This window comes from Juglans regia, chromosome 1 (assembly GCF_001411555.2).
Source record: "Juglans regia cultivar Chandler chromosome 1, Walnut 2.0, whole genome shotgun sequence".
Classification (NCBI taxonomy): Eukaryota; Viridiplantae; Streptophyta; class Magnoliopsida; order Fagales; family Juglandaceae; genus Juglans; species Juglans regia.
The window spans coordinates 13935520-13957501 of record NC_049901.1 but is presented as its reverse complement, the minus strand read 5'-3'; the positions used below and the strand labels follow the sequence as shown (position 1 = coordinate 13957501).

General features: G+C 33.6%; 1 protein-coding gene across 1 annotated transcript; it reads right to left on the bottom strand.

Annotated features, from left to right (window-relative positions):
- Positions 1-13252: 13252 nt before the first annotated feature.
- LOC109021548 (cytochrome P450 71AU50-like) lies at positions 13253-15172 on the bottom strand. Its single transcript, XM_019004204.2, has 2 exons — positions 14247-15172; positions 13253-14037 (listed from the first exon to the last, which is right to left on the bottom strand). Exons 1-2 carry the CDS (start codon positions 15135-15137, stop codon positions 13423-13425), a joined length of 1506 nt encoding a protein of 501 aa, XP_018859749.1. The 5' UTR covers positions 15138-15172; the 3' UTR covers positions 13253-13422.
- Between the last annotated feature and the right edge of the window lie 6810 nt (positions 15173-21982).

The following is a 21982-nucleotide window of genomic DNA, read 5'->3' as shown; positions in this document are numbered from 1 at the left end:
ATTAATATATCAATTTCAAAAATATTTTAATTTTTTTAATTATGAAATTATTTTATTTTATTATATTTTACTATTCATAAAATTATATATTAATTAGTAATGATATTCTAATTAAATTATGGATTAAAAATAGAAACTAGAAAGATATTGATAGAGACATTAGGAGAGAGAAACAAATAATATAAAATAGATTTGATGAATAAATAATATTTTTTAAATTTAAAAATAACTTTAGAAATTACTGTAGCTATAACTATTCTAATGTAATATATTTTATAATTCAATAGCTAAATTTTTATTAGATTTAACTTTTAGCTAATTCAATAAGAGTGTTCTATAGAGTCTTGATATGATTTGATATCATATGTAATATTATAAAATTATTTTTATTAGAAAATAACTTTAATAAGAAATTAATTTATAAATTAATTTTTATAAAAATATTACGTGATATAACACTTATCAGAAAACATACCTCCAGATTTGTTTTCTCGATCAATGCCTTTTAACGTCTTGTCAGGTATCCACGAAGTTTTGTTTTGTTTTTTATTTTATTTTATTTTTTATTTTTTTGTGAATACGTAACGTTTCGATTTATTAGTACTTTTTTGGTAAGCAAACTCTCATTAAATTACTAGAATAGGCTAGTAAGAAGAGATATGGTGAGCGTCGTCTCATTTATATAACACTAGTGCGTTTAAGGCTTCGATTGAAACTTAAATTAATCTCAACTTATTATTATAATTTTTTTAAATTTTTATATAAAATATAATAAATAATTTAATTTTTTTAAATTTTAAAATAATAATAATATTCTAAAAATATTTTATTATCTCAACTCAACTCAACTCAGTATCTAAACATATATTCAACAATACTTCAATTACGTGGCAATTTTAACTTTTCATCTAATTATTATTTAACTATCACAATTTTTTTAAAATTTTTAAATAAAACACATAAAAAATATTCAACTTTTTTAACTTACAAAACAAAAATAATAGTATAACAATATCTTAATTACTTTATAATTTTTTCATTCAATTTTTTCTCTTTCCTTTTCCAAAACTACATAAAACATCATAACTCAAATTATTTCATTATTATTTACAGATCTTTCATCTCATCTCATTCTTCATACATCTCCTTAAAATATTGTTTTTCTTTTGAGATTTGAAAAAGTGAAATTATTTTTTATATTTTGTTTAGAAATTTAAAAAAATTGTAATAATTAGGTAATGATCAAATAAAAAATTTCAAAATTTGAAACTGATTTTTTTTTTTAATGTTTGTGTTGTTTAAATATTAAGATAAGATAAAAAAAAATATGAGATAAAAAAATACAATCTTGCAATCCAAACAGAATCCAAGGCGTTTTGTTACGAGTAAACTTCATTTTGAGCCACTCCAACTAGCTGGCTACTTCTTTGTAACGGTGTTTATTTTACCTTAGCAATTTTTATCATGTACTGTATTAGTAAAATAATCAAGAATTTAGCTTGATTGAGCATCCTTCTATATGATCTTACTTGAGATATAGTTTGAAGATTTATTTTATTAAGAATCAAATTATATCATGTAAGTACTTTATTGAGGATGATGTGCTCACCCCTAATTATCATGTAAGAATAAAATTTTTATTTACAAGACAATTTTTATAGACTGAGTAGTTGGGGCATATATACCTTGTTAATTATCATTTCTAACCCAACTTACAAATCAAGAGAACCTAAAGCCAAGTACGAATTAATTATCATTTCTAACCCAAGTACGCACACAATGGGTTGTAATTCACTACGATATAATAAAAGAAATTCAAATTCGCCTCCAATGGGGGTCTGGTATAAATGTAGCCGTTCGTTGCCTTTTAACGGCTATAATCCCCAAAAATCCCACGCATTGGTTCCGGCTTGTGTGTGTGTATGTGTTTAAGAGAATTGAACTGCACCACATTTTTTGTTCCTCAAGAACCCTGAGATACGATCAAGAAACTCGCAAATTGTAATATTCTTCAAACCCACTCTCTCTAGCCTTTCACGGCCGACTATCAAAGTGACCACGGTCCCTCAATACAAGAAATATGATTTTTTTCAACGCTTAAAATCGTCGTAAATATTTTTCAGAATCGCTGCATTTGATAATTTTCAGCGATTTATAAATCGCTACAAGTTCGCCGAAATCCTAAAGTCATTTTTAATCAATTTCGACGATAGGAAAAAATCGTCACAAAAAACTACATTTTCCGGCTATTTAAGTCTGCTGGAAATGTTCAAAAAATAGACAGAAATGGCCTTCTGATTTACCTTTAAAATCGCTGAGAACTACTATTTTTGGCAATATGTATCGTCACAAAAACTTAAGAAATCGCCGCAAATAACTTATTATTTTTCTTCGCGATTTAAAATTATCGCCGTTTTGAAGTATTTCTAGCGGGTAAGTTTTGCCGCAAAAATATATTTTTGGCGATTTTGTGTCGCCGTAAATGTAGCTATGAAAAACTATTTGCGGCGACCAAAACTCGCTGGAAAAGATGATTCAGAAAATTAAAAAAAAATGCACAAAACAGTATAGAGAAAATATTATACACATCCAAATTTTGCAGGCTTCACAATTTTACCTTACACTATGGATTGCTCTAATATTCTTTTTACATACTCAAAAAAAATTCAAAGTCTATAATAACTTAAATAAAGAACCCAAGATCTATAGTAACTATACTAAGACTATATTCAGAACTGCATCAAAACTAATCCCAAACTTGTTGAAAGCTGTTATTGCTGTGTAAGGAACCTAATTTCATTGTAATTAGCACAAAGAAAGGATAAGCTGTAGTGAATTAATTAATATATGCTAATTAATGTACTTTCATTCTTTACATGTGCAAACTACTAAATCAAAAAAACACCCAAAAAAAAAAAAAAAAAGAGTGAAAGGGTGCTCACAATCATCACACCATGTGAAGGTGCTTCCTCCTTTTTATAACCTTCGAGCTTCCTCCTTTTTCTATAGACTTCACTAGATAATTGAGCCCAAATAGAAGCAAAATAGAAAATAAATTCATTCTACAGCCTCCTACCACACTTCCTCGTCATAAATATTGTATAGGACTTATGCAATAGAAGGGTTTGCATCATCATTTTCTGATTAAACTACTCAAAAAATGATAGCTACTTAGTTGTCATGTATATTGTGGAAGACTGTACAGTAAGCTATCAACAATTAACATTAGTGCAAAATACATGTTACCTCATAACACCAATGAGTTGCTTACATATGACTTCCAAGGTTAAGGTTCCAATACAATGCCACCACGCTTAAGACTGCAATGCAGGACAAAAGCATTTCACAAGGGAGACTACCAAAAAATAATCTACTCTCACAATAAAATTGAATAAGCTCAAAAGATAGATTCTTATATCTTACTGATCCCACAGCCACTTGAGTGCCTCTGCATATCTCTACAAGGGAGATTACCAAGTGTATTTACCAAATGCACCCAATTTCTAAATTGTGGTACTTCAACAACTTGTGCAAACCAGAAACTGAAAATCATCATCAACTAAACTTGGTTTCAACAAAAGAATCTAAAAAGAACATGCTAGTCATGCGCGGAAGAAAAGAGCAAAGTGCCATTCATGGTTTTCCAAACGTCAATGTACTGTCCTGGAATAACATTGAAAAGAAAATGAACTCCATAAGTTTTTATTGATAGATAAAACACAGGGAGAATGAGAAATACATCTGCAAACTTCATTATCACTTTTTAATTAAAAACCATTTAAAGAAGGATATACAATATACATGCGCACCCAACTTTGTAAGAAGACTACATGTCTTCAAATGTGTATATACACACACCACACAAAATGACATAAGCTAGGGTCCTAATTTCAAAAAAAATGCAGTTGTTGGCGTTTTTGTTTTATAGGCATAATTTGGTGACACTTGATTTGTCAGGCATTCATAAATGGACCATTTGAATAATCTGTTGCCTAGTTAAAATGGTGGAAGTTGGCTTGTCAAAACAGTTTGAGCTTCTTGCGTGAAATCAAAACAAATAAGAATCTGATTTTGGGGTAAAATAAAGTGGCTTCATTGTAGCTTCTTGCTTGGACAAGATGCTATACAACTGATGTTCATGCCCAGTTTGTGCTTTCCCAAGTCTTCTAAATGAAGAAGGGGCAAAGGGAGGTGTTTTTTTTTTTATCCAAAAGCATGTAAACTAAAATACTTTTCTTGTTCAAGGATTTAAGTACGTGGAAAATGTTTAGCCAAGCTCCAATTGTGGTGGCAGCACGAGGGATAGGCCTTTTAAACATGGTAAGTAGCTTTAATGCATCAGTTTTGATTTCTGTAATGTTGTTCTGCGTTGCATGGAACTTAATCACTCACTTTACTAAGAACCAAAACCAACTTAAAAAGGGAAAAAATGGTGTGGGTACCACTAAAAAAGCATTATATACCAAAGCAGCAAAGGTAAATGCGAGAGGGAATGCACAAGCAAACATCATGATCATTCCAAATTGCAATGCCAACTCCAAAAAATTTGCAGGTGGATTTTGAGTTTAATCAGTCAAAGAAATGGACAATCTCTAAAATCTCATGGTTGTTTAAAAGAAAAACAAGAAAATGAACCTATACAGTTCTAATTTCCAAGTGTACCAACCACACAAGTTATTCTGTTAACATCAAATCAACAAGCCAGTATTATCATTGAGAAAATTAAGGAAAAAGAAAAGGAAAGACCCAAAATATCCAGCACATGAAGTAAATGTTTCATCAACCCTATCCAGTTTGGCAACCTAACTCAATTCAGACTCCTCTCTATAAAAGTAATGTTCTTTTTACAAATATATTATCATCTTTCTAATATTTTGAAAACAAAATAATTTGATTTGAATTCCATTTGACTCCAAATGCACTATAATCTTGTCTACAGTTATATATGAATGAAAATATTACCATCGAACATGCCATCCTCAAGCTCCTCACCAATGCTTGTTGAATAAGAAGATTTCATGTACTCTTTCCCCAAGTTTAATTTACTGACCAAAAAAACAATCAAGACAGAGATAGCTACTCAAAGTCCAACTATACCAATGAGAGTTGCAACCCCATTTAGGCGTACCTAAAGTAAATGATTTAAAAGTAAACATAATGTGCAAAATATGAGTTTTAAGAAAGATAACAGACCTGCAATGGTGTCTCTTCACCATTGTCTTCTGAAATACTAGACATGAGCAATCCCCACTCAGTAAGGAGCATTCAAAGTGCATATCAATTCTCATAACAAAATAAAGGTAGTTGGAAACCACAACTACATTTGTCAGACGACAAAGTTTTCTATTCTTTTTTTGGATAAGAAAACAAAATTTTCTTTTCACTCCACAAGAACTGTACCAATTTGAGGATCGAAACCACAAGGCTTGTTTGTAGCCATGCCCAATAAATTTCATTTCGATATTACTAAATACTGAGAAAAGAACCAGTGCTATGACAGCATGTTCATAACAGTGATGATACTAAGTTATCTAAACCCAGATATTCTGAATTTAGTCCCCTAACCCTTCCCTTCTCATAAGAAATAAAAAGTAAAGAAGGATTGGAGCAAATGGAAAAGACAAACCATGTAGCTTACTATCATAACTTAGAAAGTTGAGATAATGGTAGTATGAAGCCGCCACCATGAAAAGGAAGTAATGTATGACTGCCATGAATACAATACATTAGTAAGGGCCATTAATTGATGTTGAATCTAAAACTGTGGATACACCCACACATAGTAAAAGAGTTGTTACCATAAAGCAAAACAAACATTGGGAAGAAAGAGTTGCAATGAACATCCATCATCCCTGTTTTCACAAATAATGACATTCACAAATAACTCATAATGAAAAGTGTCATTATAGGCCTCATCCATCATCCCTGTTTTCATACTGTTATGTCCAAATTAGGTAAGGTCATTATGCCTAATAAAAGTACAGTATATATCCCATTTGGTCTAGATAAACTGCTAGCTAGAATTGCAACTGTTTTTTTAATGCTAAGTAAAATTATTGCTCTAGTTATCCCATTAGCTCAAATCTGCTCAATACAATGATTTCTTATGTTCACTCAGCAAAAGCAACAAAAGCCCCCAAGTGTTAATAAGAAAACTTATTTTATTCTCTGTTCTTGTAAGCAATGGTATCATTTTTTTTTTCACAGATCACCTAGCATGTATCCTTTAAACGCATGTATAGAAATTTCTTTAACCTAATATACATACAGTTTATATATAGCAATAGCTATATATATAGTATAGTTTCAAATAAATTCAATGGGTTAGGATCATAATTTTAGCAGGCAGTTTATATATAGCAATAGCTGTTGCATCCTATCAAACATAACCACTTGCTTTTTTGTGTGCACAACGTTTCTCCTCACCTCAATATGAGCTTGTCCCAATTTTGAAATCCTGCATTATTCAAATTCCCAACAGTAATCTGCCTTTGCCTCTCACTGCGCCCAGTCAGCAAGAAAACCTTGAATCCTGAACCCAAAACCTTTTCATAGAGTTTCAAACTGGGTTCAATAGCAGGTGCCATCGCCTTCTCAACCCACTTATCAAACTCCACAGGATAAAAAACCTCCAAGCTGCAAAACCCAAATCAAATATCAATTACTTCTCATGCCCAAACTTTGATCTCACTCTATCAAATTTAAATATCTTTTCTAGCAAATTTAAACTTTGATCTCACTCTTTCAATTTGATGAAACAAATCGAAACAGTGAGATCACAACCCAAACTCCCAACATGCAAACCCACAACATATAAGCAAATAACATACAAAATAAAAAAAAAAATCGAAAAAACTACACATCAAAAATCGAAAAAACTACACATCAAAGAATCAAAAAACAGAGCAAGGGAGAGAGGGAGGGCCTCGGGCTGCTCGGCTAGGCGTGGAGGAGAAGGGGGCTCCAACGGAGGACTGTCGACGGCGCCGAGGTGTGGGTGGTGGTGAACGGCGCCCCCAGCGGCGGCGATATAGAGAAATCCAAGAGAGAGAGGTGAGACTAGATTTGGGAAAAAGGCAAGAGATCGGCGCGGGGGCTTGGGGAAAAGGAGGAGTTGGCTGTCGAGGTGAGGTGGCGGTGGCGTGGTGGGGTCGTCAGTGACGGCTGTGCATGGCGGAGGCTTGAAGGAGAAGAATGTGGGGAGAGGGGGGCAGGGGGCGGGGAGAGTTCGGCGAGGGAAACAAATGAGAGAAAAACCTAACCCGCTGCATTTAAATTTTATGTGCTATTTCCGGCGATTTTTATTCGCCGCTAATAAGTTTTACTTGTAGCATATTTTGTTACGGCGACAATTTTCACCGCAAAATCCATTAATTATAGCGATTTTCCATTTCGACGGAAAATTAACACGCTACAGTGCAAAATTATTTGTTGCGGCGAAAAAAGTCTCCGCTAAAGATGGAAAAGTCGCGGCAAAAAGTCAAGGCAAAATTATACTCCTCCATTTCCCAACTTCACATAGGAAATTGAGCGGCAACTTGAAAATCGCCGAAAATAACATCTATTTGCAGTGATTTTGTTTGCGACGATTTTAAAATTGCTGAAAAAGGCCAGATTTCTTGTAGTGTCTGATGCTCCCGTTCGTCCAAAAGCCTCATAGCTGGCCCTGTCAAGATCCTAGAAACACGCCGAGGTTGAGTGAAATGGTGTCAAATCTGGCATCCGAAGCCGCCTATGGATAGAATCGTGAGAATCGAATTAGGGCTCGATGGAGTGGATGGACTGTGAAGGCACCATCTACTATTCCTTCTAGCATGAGAAATGGGATCACAGGAAAATGCTCACACCCCTCACAAAAGAGTGAGCAAGACAAATACAAAAACAACCACAATACTCTAAAAGCTACCAAACGAATATGTTCTAACCATCTCATATAACAAACTGTAAATTCTCATTGGCTACGTGTAGAATATTCTTTATTGTAATCTATATATAAAGGACCCATTGTATAGCATAACATATAAGAGAAATACAATGAGAAATATTTTACTCTGACATTGTATCAAAGCAACCAAAGGACTAACGTCCACTATGGCTGCTTCACCAAATCCTTCTTCAACCTCTTCTCCCTTCTTGACCCAACCAAATCTCTCTCATATCATCTCAGTAAAACTCACACTAGAGAACTATCTATTATGGAAGGTCTAGTTTGTTCCATACCTTCATGGCCAATGTCTCTACAAATACGTAGACGGTTCCTGTCTAGCACCGAAACAACAACTTGATGACTCCAACCCGAATCCAGAGTATGATACATGGATTCAACAAGGCCAGCTGGTAATGTCTGCTTTAATTTCTTCTTTCTTAGAGTCTCTTATTACTCAGGTAGTTGCTTATGAACCTGCCCATGCTATTTGTATTTCTCTCGAGTCTACTTATGCTTTAATCTCGTAGGCTCGTATAGTGCAAAGTCAATTGTAGCTTGCATCACTCAAGAAAGGAATCAACTCAATTTCTACTTATTTTGGTCAAGCTAAAACTTTAGCCGATATAATGGTAGCTGCTAGATGCCCATTACCACCTACTGAGTTCGTGCCTTACCTCATTGCTGGCCTTGGGTCCAATTATGACGCTCTTGTGTCATCTGTTACTACTAGACTCGAACCGATTGCTCTTGACGAACTACTTGGGCATTTGCTGGCCCATGAGGCCCGTTTGGCTCACCATTTTAACTCCAGTTTTCCCACCACAGAAGCTTCCGCACATTTTACAACAAAGCTCGTCTCAACTCAGCATGGTCATGGTTCTTATCGAAGGGGCCAAAATTTCTCTAGAGGGCATGGTGGTGGAAATCACTCTAATTAAAATCGTGTTCAAGGTCGTTCATGTAATACTGGCACTAGTTTTTCATCTCCTATTGATCCTCACCTAATTTTTCAAGTGTGCAACCGCCTTGGCCATTCGACCCTTACATGTGTTTATAGGTTCAATCAAACCTACACTACTGCTCCTCCAATCGCTATGAATTTTTCCTCCTCCAACTATCTCTCAGATACAAATTGGTACCCTGATAATACCGCGATAATGAATCACATCACCAGTGACCTGGCCAACCTGAATTTACAAGCTATTGAATACCATGGCGAAGAACAATTGCAGGTTGGTGATGGATTTCATGTGCCTCCCTCCCATTCTGGTTCAGCCTCTTTTTATTCCCCTGCCTCTACATATAGTCTAAATAAAATATTTTGTGTTCCTTCTTTAAAAAAGAATCATATATCCGTTCATTAATTTTGTCTTGACAATAATTTCTTCTTTGAATTTTTCTTTGATTCAATGTGTCAAGGATTGCACATCGAGGAAGCCTCTACTTTGCGGAACCACACATAATGGCCTTTACTATTTCTCATCTCCATCCACACAGTCTCATGCATTATCCAGCACACTCTCTTCCATTCCACTTTGGCACAACCGTCTTGGCCATCTATCCATCAAGATTGTGCGCTTCATTTTATAGCAACATGCTCTGTCCTATGATCGCTCCACTTCTTCTCCCTTTTGTGATGCATGCGCAAAGGCCAAGTCCCACAGGCTTCCAGCATGCAAACGGAAAAATAAATCTTTCACCCCTTTTGATCTTATTTTCTTGGATCTTTGGGGTCCTTCACCACATGTATCTAATGATGGTTTTCGATTTTGCACTGCCTTTATGGATGATTTTTCTCGATATACATGGCTTTTCCTTTTAAAATCCAAGTCTCAAGCATTTGATATCTTTCTCAAATTTAAGGCACAAGTTGAACTTCAATTTAATATAAAAATTAAACAATTCCAATCTGATTGGGGTGGTGAATTTCGAAAGTTCTCAAATTTTCTATCATCTTGTGAAACTATATATCGCATAACATGTCCACATATGCATACTCAAAATGACATTATTGAAAGAAAACACCGTCACATCTTTGACTCCGGCTTAGCTCTTCTTGCCCACGCTTTTCTTCATGTCGTTCATCTAATTAATATTTTACTCTCTCCCTCTCTCAATCACTCTTCACATTTTCTGCTACTTCACAACAAAACTCCTAATTATAATTCTCTTTGGATTTTTGGATCTACATGTTGGCCTCTAACTACTCCATATAACACTCATAAAGTTTCCTATCGGGCTATTCTTTGTGTTTTTCTTGGTCTTAGTCCAGACCATCAAGGTTTTCTTTGCCACCATATTCCCACGGGTCGCACTTACTTTTCTAAGGATGTTAGATTTAATGAACTAGCTTTTCCATTTGTCTCACTATCTAATCCCAATCCCATCGAACAAACCTCACACGTTGCTCTTCCAATATTTAATTTTAACATGAGCTCTTCTTCTTCTCCTTCTATCCTAGGCCTATCTCCATCCACACTTCTATCGTCTTCCCCAAGTACTTCTTCTCCATCGATTTCTCAACAACCTATGCACTCAATGATGACCAGGTCATGGATTGATTTGCTTCGCCCTCGTCAATTTACCGATGGCTACCTCCTCATGCATTTCTCAGCGACACCTCTCCCGGAGTGGTGTGAGGCTATGGCAAAGGAGTTCAATGCTCTCATCGCTAACGGTACATGGTCCCTGGTTCTAGCCTCTGAGTCCTCCAACGCAGTTGCTTGTAAATGGATTTTTCGCACTAAGCCCCTCGCCGATGGTTCCATCAAAAGTCGGAAGGCTCATTTAGTCTCTAAAGGCTTTCTTCAACAGTCCGGCATTGATTTTGAGGAAACATTTCATTCGGTTGTTAAGGCAACTACCGTTCGTCTAGTGCTTGCACTGGTAGTGTCTCAGGGCTGGTCGATTCGGCAATATGAAGTGCAGAACACATTTATGCACAGACCTTTACTTGAAACTATGTTTATGGCCCAACCTCCTAGATTTTCTCATCCTCATTTCCCTTCACATGTCTGCAAGTTACATAAGGCTATTTAAGGCCATCGACAGTCTACTCGTGCGTGGTATTCATGCCTTAGTTGCAGACTCACTGATCTTGGCTTCAAAATTTCTATTGCGGATTTCTCCCTATTTTTACGGAATTTTGGGGGTGTTACCATTTTGCTTTAGTCTACGGAGATGATTTTTCAGTAACTGGTTCATCTCTCTAAGCGATTTCTGATCTTATTGCAACTCTACATGTCGACTTTCCCATTACTGATCTTGGAAAATTGCATTTCTTCCTGGGCATGAAAGCTATGTTCAACTCTAGTGGCTTAATTCTCTCACAATAGAAATATATCAATGATTTACTACAATGCACTAAAATGCTTCTAGCGAAGCCGGTTAAATCTCCCATGTCCACACCTCAGAGAAGTTGAGTGCATTTTCTGAAAATCTCTTTGAAGATCCGACTCTATATCTCAGCACTGTAGGATCTTTGCAATATTTGTCATTCACCCGACCGGACCTTGCATTTGCTATTAGCAAAGTATGTCAATTTATGCATACTCCTCGAGTCCCTCATTGGCAAGCAGTCAAACGCAGATTAAGATATCTCAAGCACACCTCTCATGTTGGTCTTCAACTCTCCTGGTCTCCTACACTGAATCTTATTGCTTTTTCTAAAACCGACTGGGCTGGATGCCCCAAATGATCATCGGTCAACAAGCGGGTACTGTGTTTTTCTTGGTTGCACTCTAGTATCTTAGTCTTCAAAGAAACAACCGATTATAGCCCATACATCCACTGAGGCAGAGTTCAAAGTCGTGGCTAAATGCAACTGCTGAGGTGATTTGGTTGCAACATCTGTGTCGAGATCTTGGCGTGGTTCTCACTCGTGCTCCTCTACTTTATTGTGATAATTTGGGAACCACTTGTCATCTAATCCCGTCTTTCATTCTCATATTAAGCATGTGTAAATCGATTTCCACTTTGTCTGTGACCGGGTCCTCAACAAGTCCTTAATCGTGGCTTTCATTTCTGGCAAAGATCAACTCACCCACATTCTCACTAAACCACTTTCGCTAAAGGAAAAACTCATCTTGCAGAGGGTTTTCAACATTGACCTCAACTTGTATCCTCATATATCTTCTAAAAACTTTGCCTACACTATTTGTTTGTTCCACTTGGATGAAGTTACCTAATTTCCTTACTATCTTTTCAGCATTTTGGTTTGTCATTAACTCTAATGGAAGCCCATGTATTTGAATCCAAAATACTGACATTTTTAAGTTTAATTCCTGTGAACTCAAACCTGGAGCTCAGTCATGTATCAGCAAGTGAAAACCCTTTATGTTCCAAGGTCTTTGTTCCATCACTCGATTCTTTTCTTGCTAGGATGAGAATGTAAACAGAAAAGTGTTGATGACAATGTCTTCAATGTTTAGTCCAGCAGCAAAGCACTGCCTTTATGGTAGCATGAAGGGCATTTTTGTTGAGAGGTTTGGATGAAACTATATTGCCTATGAGTGTATGGTTGGATAGGTAAGTAGCAAGCTCGATTTCTGGTTCCAGGTTCAGTTCATTCCAGTTTGGGATTATGGATGTAGAGGAATGGCTTTCTGTGACAGGGGTAGAAGTCATGGCTCGAGATTTGGGTTCTAAGTTGCTAGTTGTTGATCTTTTGGTCAATGGAGGATGGTGGAATGAAAAGTTCATGCGAGGGGTTCTAAATAAGGATGGTATTGGGAGGTGGTGGTTCATGATGAATGCCCATTTTGGTGTGGTAAGTGAGGCATCAATGCTGATAAATGATCTGAGGAGGAAGTTGGTATTTTTGAGTGAATTGGTTCTGAGCTAGGCAGCCATATTCTTTTTTGATTTAGTTGATCAAGTTGGTTCAGAGGAGGAAGTTGTGGAGATTTGGTTATTGGGAGATCCATTGACTGCTGCGCCTGAGCAGCCATTATCTATTCTGGTTTCTTATGAATGACAGAATGGGAGGCTCAGATGGGAGTGTTGGTTAATGATAGTAATGAGGTTTGATTGTGATGATTAATAGAATAGGTTCTATTTAAGAGTTATTGGTGAGGATTTATTGAAGGATTATGATTTGAATAGGTGGTATGGGAGGACTGGTAGTTGTTGTTTTGGAAAGCTGGTTCTAAGCTGGGGAGGCTGGTTGTTGGGAGATCCTTAGGATGGGCTTGACTCACTAGGGAGGTCGGGAGAGCTCATCTTGGAGGTGGGTCATTGTACAACTGCTTGATTCGATGACTAAGTTACTTCATCACATAATATAAACATATAAAATCTTACTCTACATTCTAGCAAAGTTTTTAATTCAAGGTGCTAATGTTGACACTTAGATTTTATTTATTACATAGTGAATTCAAGCAAACTTAGTTACATATACTATTTTCTTCTACAAAACTAAATTATTCCCGCGCATACAAATCTACGCATTCCAAGTGCAGAAATCAGCAACCAACAATAGAGAGAATATAAATTTGTCAATGGTGAAGGCGATAACGAGGAATGGCAAGTAGATGCTTGGCTCTAGGAACAGTAAGACCAAACACCTCAGTCATATCCAACTCAGTTGGCTGTATGTTATCTGGAAGGTCCCAATCAAAGCAATGCACAAGTTGTGCTATCACTAGCCGGACCACAATCAGACCCAATTGCATCCCTGGGCAGCCTCTTCTGCCAGCACCAAATGGAATTAGTTGGAAGTTACGTCCCCTGAGATCTATGTTACTCCCAACAAACCTCTCCGGGAAGAACTTCTCTGCATCACCCCAAACGCTCGTATCTCTCCCAATTGCCCATACGTTTATCATCACTCTAGACTTTCTGGGTATGTGGAAACCATTAACTGTGAAATCTTCCCTGGCCTCATGAGGAAGCAAAAGTGGTGCAACTGGATGTAGCCTTAAGGTTTCCTTTACAATCATGTCCAAGTACTCCAATCTATCCAAGTCTGCTTCCTCTACCATCCTCTTCAAGCCAACCTCAATTTCTAACTCCTTTTGAAGCTTCTTCATTACCCGTGGATGCTTCATTAGTTCTGAGAGTGCCCACTCAATTGTCGTTGCCGAAGTGTCCATCGAGGCTACAAGCATGTCCTGCCACCAAAATTTTGATCTGTGAAATTAGCGTAATATCTGAATCCAATTGTAGAGTTATACATAATTCTGTTCTTTACGCATCTATTTGACTACGTTAAGTATTACACAACTACCTAATAAACTATAAGTTTTTATAAATCTTTTTTGACTTATACTTTGATTCCTTGCTAAATCAATACATGAATGCAAGTGGTATGAAAACTTACCCAAATGATGGCTTTGATGTTGGACCTTTCAATAGAGTACTCAGATTCTTTTGACCCCATGAGCCTCAGCATGACATCAACAAAGTCGTCGTTGGTCTTATTTTCATCCTTGGACTGGATATGCTCATCAATGATCTTCTCAAAAAAATTATCAAAGATCTTACTAACAGCTTTCATGCGTCGTGTCAGCCCCTGAAGATCAAATGGACGGATACAAGGAATATAATCGCCGAGGTTAGGAACTGCTCCTAGATACATAGTCTCGTGGATTACAGCCTTGAATCCCTTTTCATCCAGATCTTTGTCCTCGTACTTCTTCCCAAACACCATACGGCATGACATATCCACATTCAGAGATGTTACCTTGGCACTCAGATCTACAGCAACACAATTACTGGCGGCCTCTTGAATAAACTTCACCAGTAGGCCAATCTCTTCATTTCTCATGGATTTGAAAGAATCGATTTTAACGTTGCTAAGCATTTCGAGGGTGCACATCTTGCGTATGTTGCGCCAATAAGATCCGTACGGAGCAAAGATCATGCTCCTTTGCTCATAACCGATGTGCTTTGCAGACTCCGTAGGTGGTCTACTAGCAAACACAAGGTCGTGTGCTTTAAGGAACAGCTCGGCAGCTTGAGGCGAGGAGACAACAATAGCAGGCACCAAACCTAAGCGCAAGTGCATGATGGGGCCATATTTCTGGGCTAGTCGCTGTAGATTTCGATGAGGGAATTCCCCCAAACTATGAAGGCTACCAAAGATGGGGAATCCTCTTGGGCCAGGTGGTAATTTCCTATTCTTGTTCCAGCTTTTCAATGCCCATTGTCGCAGGAGATGTGCGAGCACAAGCAGTGCGAGTATGCTCCATGTCCAAGACACGGTGGCCATGTTTGATTCAGATGCGGTAAATGACCGAGTTTCAGGAGAGGTACCAGATTCAGCTGCTACTGGAGTATCTCTTCATTCCTTGATATAGGAAGATAAATGTTACACTCAAAGAGATCACGTGAAAAATAAAAGTGATTTTGAGTGATTTGAAAAATAACTTTTATCAAATCATGTTGAATTTATTGCATTCCACGTATTCACTGACAGTAATGTTAGGTAAAGGCGGTGAAAATCGAACCACGTGCGATTTGATTTGAAGTTAAGTTCTTGACTTTTGTGGAAGCACAGATTTTTTATCCACATTCTTATAGAAGATGTCATCTTCAAAAAATTTATAATTTTTGCCTCTCTCTATTTTATTTTTCTTATAGTTTCAAACAATTTTAAAGAGTCAGTGTATTTAGAAATTTTTTATATTTTATTTGAAAGTTTAAAAAAATTATAATGATTAAATAAAAATTTTGAATTTAAAAAATATTTGAATAGTGAGATAATATAAGATGAAGTGAGATGAAAAAATTTGAATCAGGAAGGTTCAGAACTCAGATGAAATAAAGCTAGCCATGGAATGCATGTGGTGTGAAAACAAAAATTAAACGTGATTTTATTCAACAAAAGAACGTACGTAATAGCAAAGTATTACATGCTCTTTTTTAATATAAGTGGATAAATTGAGTGGATAAAGTAATATTATTTTTTGTGAGCGGTGTTATTTTGCTGTTCTTATTTCTTTTCAATTCTTTTTATCATTTTAAAATATTTTTAAAAAATATAAAAAAAATTAATATATTAATAGTCATTTCTTTAATTATTAAGTAAAGAAAAAAATTAAAATACATGAGATATCAAAATGAAGGAATAAATTAAATGGACAAAATAATATTATTATTTTCAACATATTTGCAACAGCTAGTGTATTTTTTTTTCCAAGCCTAACAAATTATAATGCTAGTGTAATATCAGAAGAGACACGGTAGCGTCGTCTCATTTATATTGCTTGCAATACTAAGAGAAGGAAAATGACAATGGATCAATAGCCTCATCCTTGTTCTTTGACTTTTTTTCAAGAAGGGATCATAGATCTCGTTTAGTTATTGAGATGAAATGTAATAAAAAATTTATAAATAATAATAAAATAATTTGAATTAATATATTTTATAAAATTTTGAAAAAAGAGAAAAAAAAGTAATAATTAATAAGTTAGATAAATAAAAAATAAAGATCTAATATTGAATTTGTACAACTAAAAATAAGAACCTCTATTGAATTATAAGATTTTAAAAATTTATAAATAATTAATATCTAATTAATTGATATTTATCTATAATAATAATATATTATATGCTTACATAAATTATTAATATATACACATAATATGATAACATATATCTATTTCATATATGGATCTCATATACTAGTATATGAAATTATTAAATCTTATCGATTAATTATTGTACAAATTATAAAATATAGTTATGAAGTATATTCAATATATATGCATAAATAATTAGGTTACATATTATATATTTAATTATAAAAGTGTTATGCTTATATTATTAGCTAATACATAAATATATATATGTATATATACATAATTGTATGTATATATTTATCAATATATGAATGAATTTTAATCGAGTTGAGCTAACGAGTCGACTTGGGCATAAACAAGCAGGCCCTAACAAGCCTTAGCCGAGTTGAGTCGAGTTTTGTCGAGTATGTCTCGCTTACTAATCGAGCAGATATCTGCTTTCACGGGCGAATTTGTTTTTTTACAAATCAAGTTCGATTCCAGTTTAACCTAGCAAATACCGAGCGGGCTGTCAAATAGATTGATTCATTTATAGCCCTAGGTGTAATTGGGTTGATTCGGTCCGAGAGGCAGATTTAGTTGCTACTGGAGTCTCTATTCATTGTTGATATATATACGAAGAAAACTGTCTATTACACGCAGACATTACATGAAAATAAATTCATCCTGCTACGTACAATCAGCGATGGGAAACCACCGAGTAATCGGCTTACGTGGCTTTATGCCACATCAGTCGATATATTAAAAATAAATAAATAAAAGATGGATCCTTTGGTGCGTGACTTGTGAAATTAGAGACACTTCCCCAAATCTGAGAGCACAAGGACTGTTGAAATTCAAAAACTCGAAACACACCTTACAATGGCTTCCCCTAAACAATCCGCAACCGAGAAAAAGACTAGAGCAATCAAACCCACAAAATCACCTAAGAAGCAAAGTGCAGTTTTAGCCACAAACCCACCTATTATTTTCCCTGCAAAATCTGAAAATTGTAGAACCTAATGGAAAGACTTGGCAACAAGGACTGAGAATCCAAAATCTCTTATTATACTAGAACCTTTACAACGAAATGGAAAGTATACAACACCAACCCATTACGTAAAAACTAACATGAGGTAATTACCAAAATGAAAAACTATAATATGAGCAAAACGGAAAGTAACCCAAAAGAGATTCTAGAATAGAAATGAAGCAAAATATTTCTACAAAGGAGAAAGAAGAGCTAGTAGTTTTTGGGTCTCTGTTTGCTACTCCAAACCCAGTTTTTGATTTCTTCTTTTATTATTATTATTATTATTATTATTAACTCTTGCTTCATTTTTCTGGGTTCTTTTGTTTGGCCTTTAAACGTGTTTGTCTTTGTGATTTACTTGTTTAAGTATGAGTCGTTGGAGAAAACAACATGGTGGAGTTCAAATGGCTTCGATGTGGAGAATACAAAGGGGGCTTCGCTGGATTCATGGAGAAGAAGAAGGGGAGAGTGGATATGGCTCTGAGTGGAGATGATGAAGTGGTCTTCGTTGGTGGCTTCGTGGAGACAACCGGGAGTGAAGAACACGAAGGGGTTTGCTTGGCTTGAGTGGAGAAGACGAAGGGAAGGGGTTGGCTGGAGTGGAGAAGACAAAGGGAAGGGGGGTTGGCTTCGTGGAGAAGCCCAACGCACGCATCATGTCTAGGGTGGTTGTCTATAGCATTTTGCTTTGTCTTCACATGCGAAAAGATGTGCAAATTGTAGTTGAAAACGCACAATAGCGGACCCACGATTGGACTGGGGGCTATGGTCCCCCGAAATTTCAGTACTGTGAAAGAGCCAAGTAACATAGCTATTATTAGGACAGGACGATGCTACCCCACAGAGGGAGTCGCTGTGGGAGTAGCATCGAAACAACTACCAAATAGGCAAAAACAAATTTGTCTTTTTCTTCTTTTTATTTTTTTTAAATTCTTTTTAAAAAATAAAAATTCATTTTAAAATAATTACTTAACAATTAAGTAAAAGAAATAAAAATAAAAAAATACAATCGGTGACCACCTTCTTTGGGAGAAGCAATTACCTTTTAGGACAGGGGACAACAACCTTTATGTTGGTCTTGTGATTGGGACAAAATTACGAAAGTCTCCTTTGAGAGCATTGGCAATAGCCTAGCTAAATGTTAATGTAAGTCTAAATTTTAGCTATATATAAAAAAAAGCCTCCACATTAGATGCAAGGTGGCCGACCTTGGGCGGCTTTGTTTTGCACGGGAGGTATTGTCAAGGATTTGGTATGTAAGTGAGAAGTGCAACACACGTATAAGATTTTTATAAAAATAAATCTATAAAAATAATTTTATAATTTATAAATATATCAAATCATTTTAATTTATAAATTTATTTTTATAAAATTTGATAGACCCAAATCATTTCCCTCTAAAAATCTCATAATTCTGTGCGGGAGCTTTTAGTTGGGTATCCACCATACTAAAAAGTTGTGTCCTTATGTGTGTTTATTTAAGATAAAACTCTTTGTAATTTACTTAAAAGAAAAAAAAAACCTCTTTGCAATATGTGTTTAGCGGTTTAGCCGATTGAGCAGAGCTTTCTCCCGCCGGCACCGTCTTCAGATTTGAGTTGTAACTTTTCAACGAGATTATAGGGATAATGCTTGATATGGTTTGAAAGTAAGCAAATCTTACGCACTCATTTTAAAAAATGATACGATATAATATTCAAAAATTAATTTCTTTACGTGATTTTCATATTTATTTATTTTTTATAAAAATAATATGTGAGACTTATAAATTTTAAGACTATAAATATTATTTATCTATCACATATTAATTGATAAGTGATAAAAATAGGTAATATATGAGATCATAAATTGTTTGAGAATGAAAAATTCTTATTTTTTTATAATGTACTAATTTAATGTCGTATAAGAATATAACGAGGGGGTGATAAGCAAGAAGATAGTTGATAGAATTTTACGACTTCGAAAATTTAACACAAATAGCATTAAGCTCTGGTTTAGATTGGAAACGCACATCAATTCTTTTTCAACTTATCTTATTTCTTTATTACAATTTTTTCAAATTTTTATATAAAATATAATAAATAATTTAACTTTTTTAAATCACAAAATAATAATGATGAGTGCGCAAAAGTACATTCTAAATACCTTATTATTAGATTAAAGTGTTAAAATATAAATAGAAATAATGAGATATAATTTATATTATTGAATTTAATATCTATTCACACTTAGATATATTTGAGCATAATTTTATAATATTTTAAATCTTAAATATTGCATTATTAGTTAGTGAGAGATAATTTGCAATTGAACTTTTCACTTAACATTTTTAAAACTTTACTATTCGATTTTTACATTTGGTTTTATTTTGCTAGCAGCCGTATGGAGTAAAATGCATGACAACATACGGCTGTCTTCTTATTACTGTTTATTACTGTTTATCAACAGTAATAAATAGTAAAGAGATTTTTTTTTTGCATGTTTGTTTAATTTTTTTGTTTCTTTTTGAGTTCGTCCGTGTGAATGTATTTTCTTATTATTGTTTATTACTGTTCATCAACAGTAATAAACAGTAAAGATATTTTTTTTTTTCGCATGAAGAGGGTCTGAGTATTTATCCGGTTTCTTCGTCTTAGGACCTTCAAAAATGATCTAATTATAAAAGATTAAAATACTGATTTGAATATACACAAACATTAACTTAATTAAAAACATTGAAATAAATTAAATAGATGATGAAATTTTATTAAATATTTTTAAGAAATTAATCTCAACTCTTCATTTTAAGTCTTGAGATTTGATCTAACAATAAAAATTTAAACACTGATTTAAATTAATTTAAAATTTAAATAATTAATATATAAATAGCATATCATACATAAACTATCAAATTTAATTTATAAAATACTAATCTTTCATCATTAAATAAATGATGAAATTTTATTAAATATTTTTAAGAAATTAAAAACATATAAATAATTAGAATTTTAACATAATTTATATATGATAATATCCTTAATTAACTAAATAAATAGCATATCATACATAAATTATCAAATTTAATTTATAAAGTACTAATCTTCCATCATTAAATAAATGATAAAATTTTATTTAAATTTTTTTAAGAAATTAAAACCATATAAATAATTGAAGTTTTAACATAATTTAAATATGATAATATTCTTATTTAACTAAATTAGGTAAATGTGCGTGGGGAATGAGAGAGAGGGAGAAAAGAAAAGTGAGGAAAAATGTTAGTTTTTAGGTTTTAAATTACAACTCTTCATCTTTAATTTTTAGATTTAATCTAACGGTAGAAGTTTAAATATTGATTTAAACTAACATAAAATAGATAATTAAAATATAAATATTCTATCATACACTTAAAATTAACTTCAATTTATAAAATACTAATTTTTCATCATTAAATAAAAGATAAAGTTTTACTGAACATTTTTAAGAGAATAATATTATATCATATACTAAAAATCAACTTTAATTTATAAAATATTAATTTTTCATCATTAAATAAATGATGAAATTTTATTGTATATTTTTAAGAAAAAAAAACTATCTAATTAATTTAAATTTTTAATATAATTTAAATTTTATAATAAATAATGAACATAAGTAAATAATAATTTTATTCTTATACATGAGATTATTTTAATATTCAAAGTTATATATATATATTTTTTTTAATTTAAAAGATGCGACAAACGTATTTTATTATGGGGCACTGCTATGGGTCCCGAATTCGGGACCCATTTTGTGTCCCGAATAGGCTATTTAATTTTTTTGTTTTTTTATTTTTTTTTTATGTATTTTTTTAATCATCATAAATATTTTTTAAAAAAATAAAAAAAAAATATTCGGGACACATTTGGGTCCCGAATTCGGTACCCAAAGCATTTCCCTTTTATTATTTATTATATTCTTCAATTTTGCACGTTTATCAATGCTAGTATTATATATATATTTATGTATATGTATATATATAAAACGTGAAAAGAATTGGAGCAGCCGTATATCACTTCAAGGACTTGGACTTATCCTACCAACTATCCTCGTACGATGTGAAACTAGCCGCCATGATAGTCATTTACTTTATTTTTCTCTTGATGTTTTTATTATTTATTATATTTATAGATAATTAAATTTTCAAATAAGTTTAGAGACTAACTTGCATATTATATGATATTTTTAATTTATATATTTAATTTTTAATTATTAAATTTTTTTTATTTTATCGTTTTCAATTTATTTTTAATATTTTCTTCTCTGAATAATCGTAAAATTTATTCTATTTATAGATTCAGTCATACTTTTTCTATTGAATAGATTAACTCTTTGATTATGTTTGGATAAATTATTTGCTTCTTGAATATATTGTCGTCGTTCGATTTTATTAATAGTGATAATAATTTACATATTTAAAAAGTGATAAATGATTTTTTAAAGAGTTACATTTAGTTTAATATTACTTTATAAGTTTATACCTTGCGATTGGAAATTTTGAGA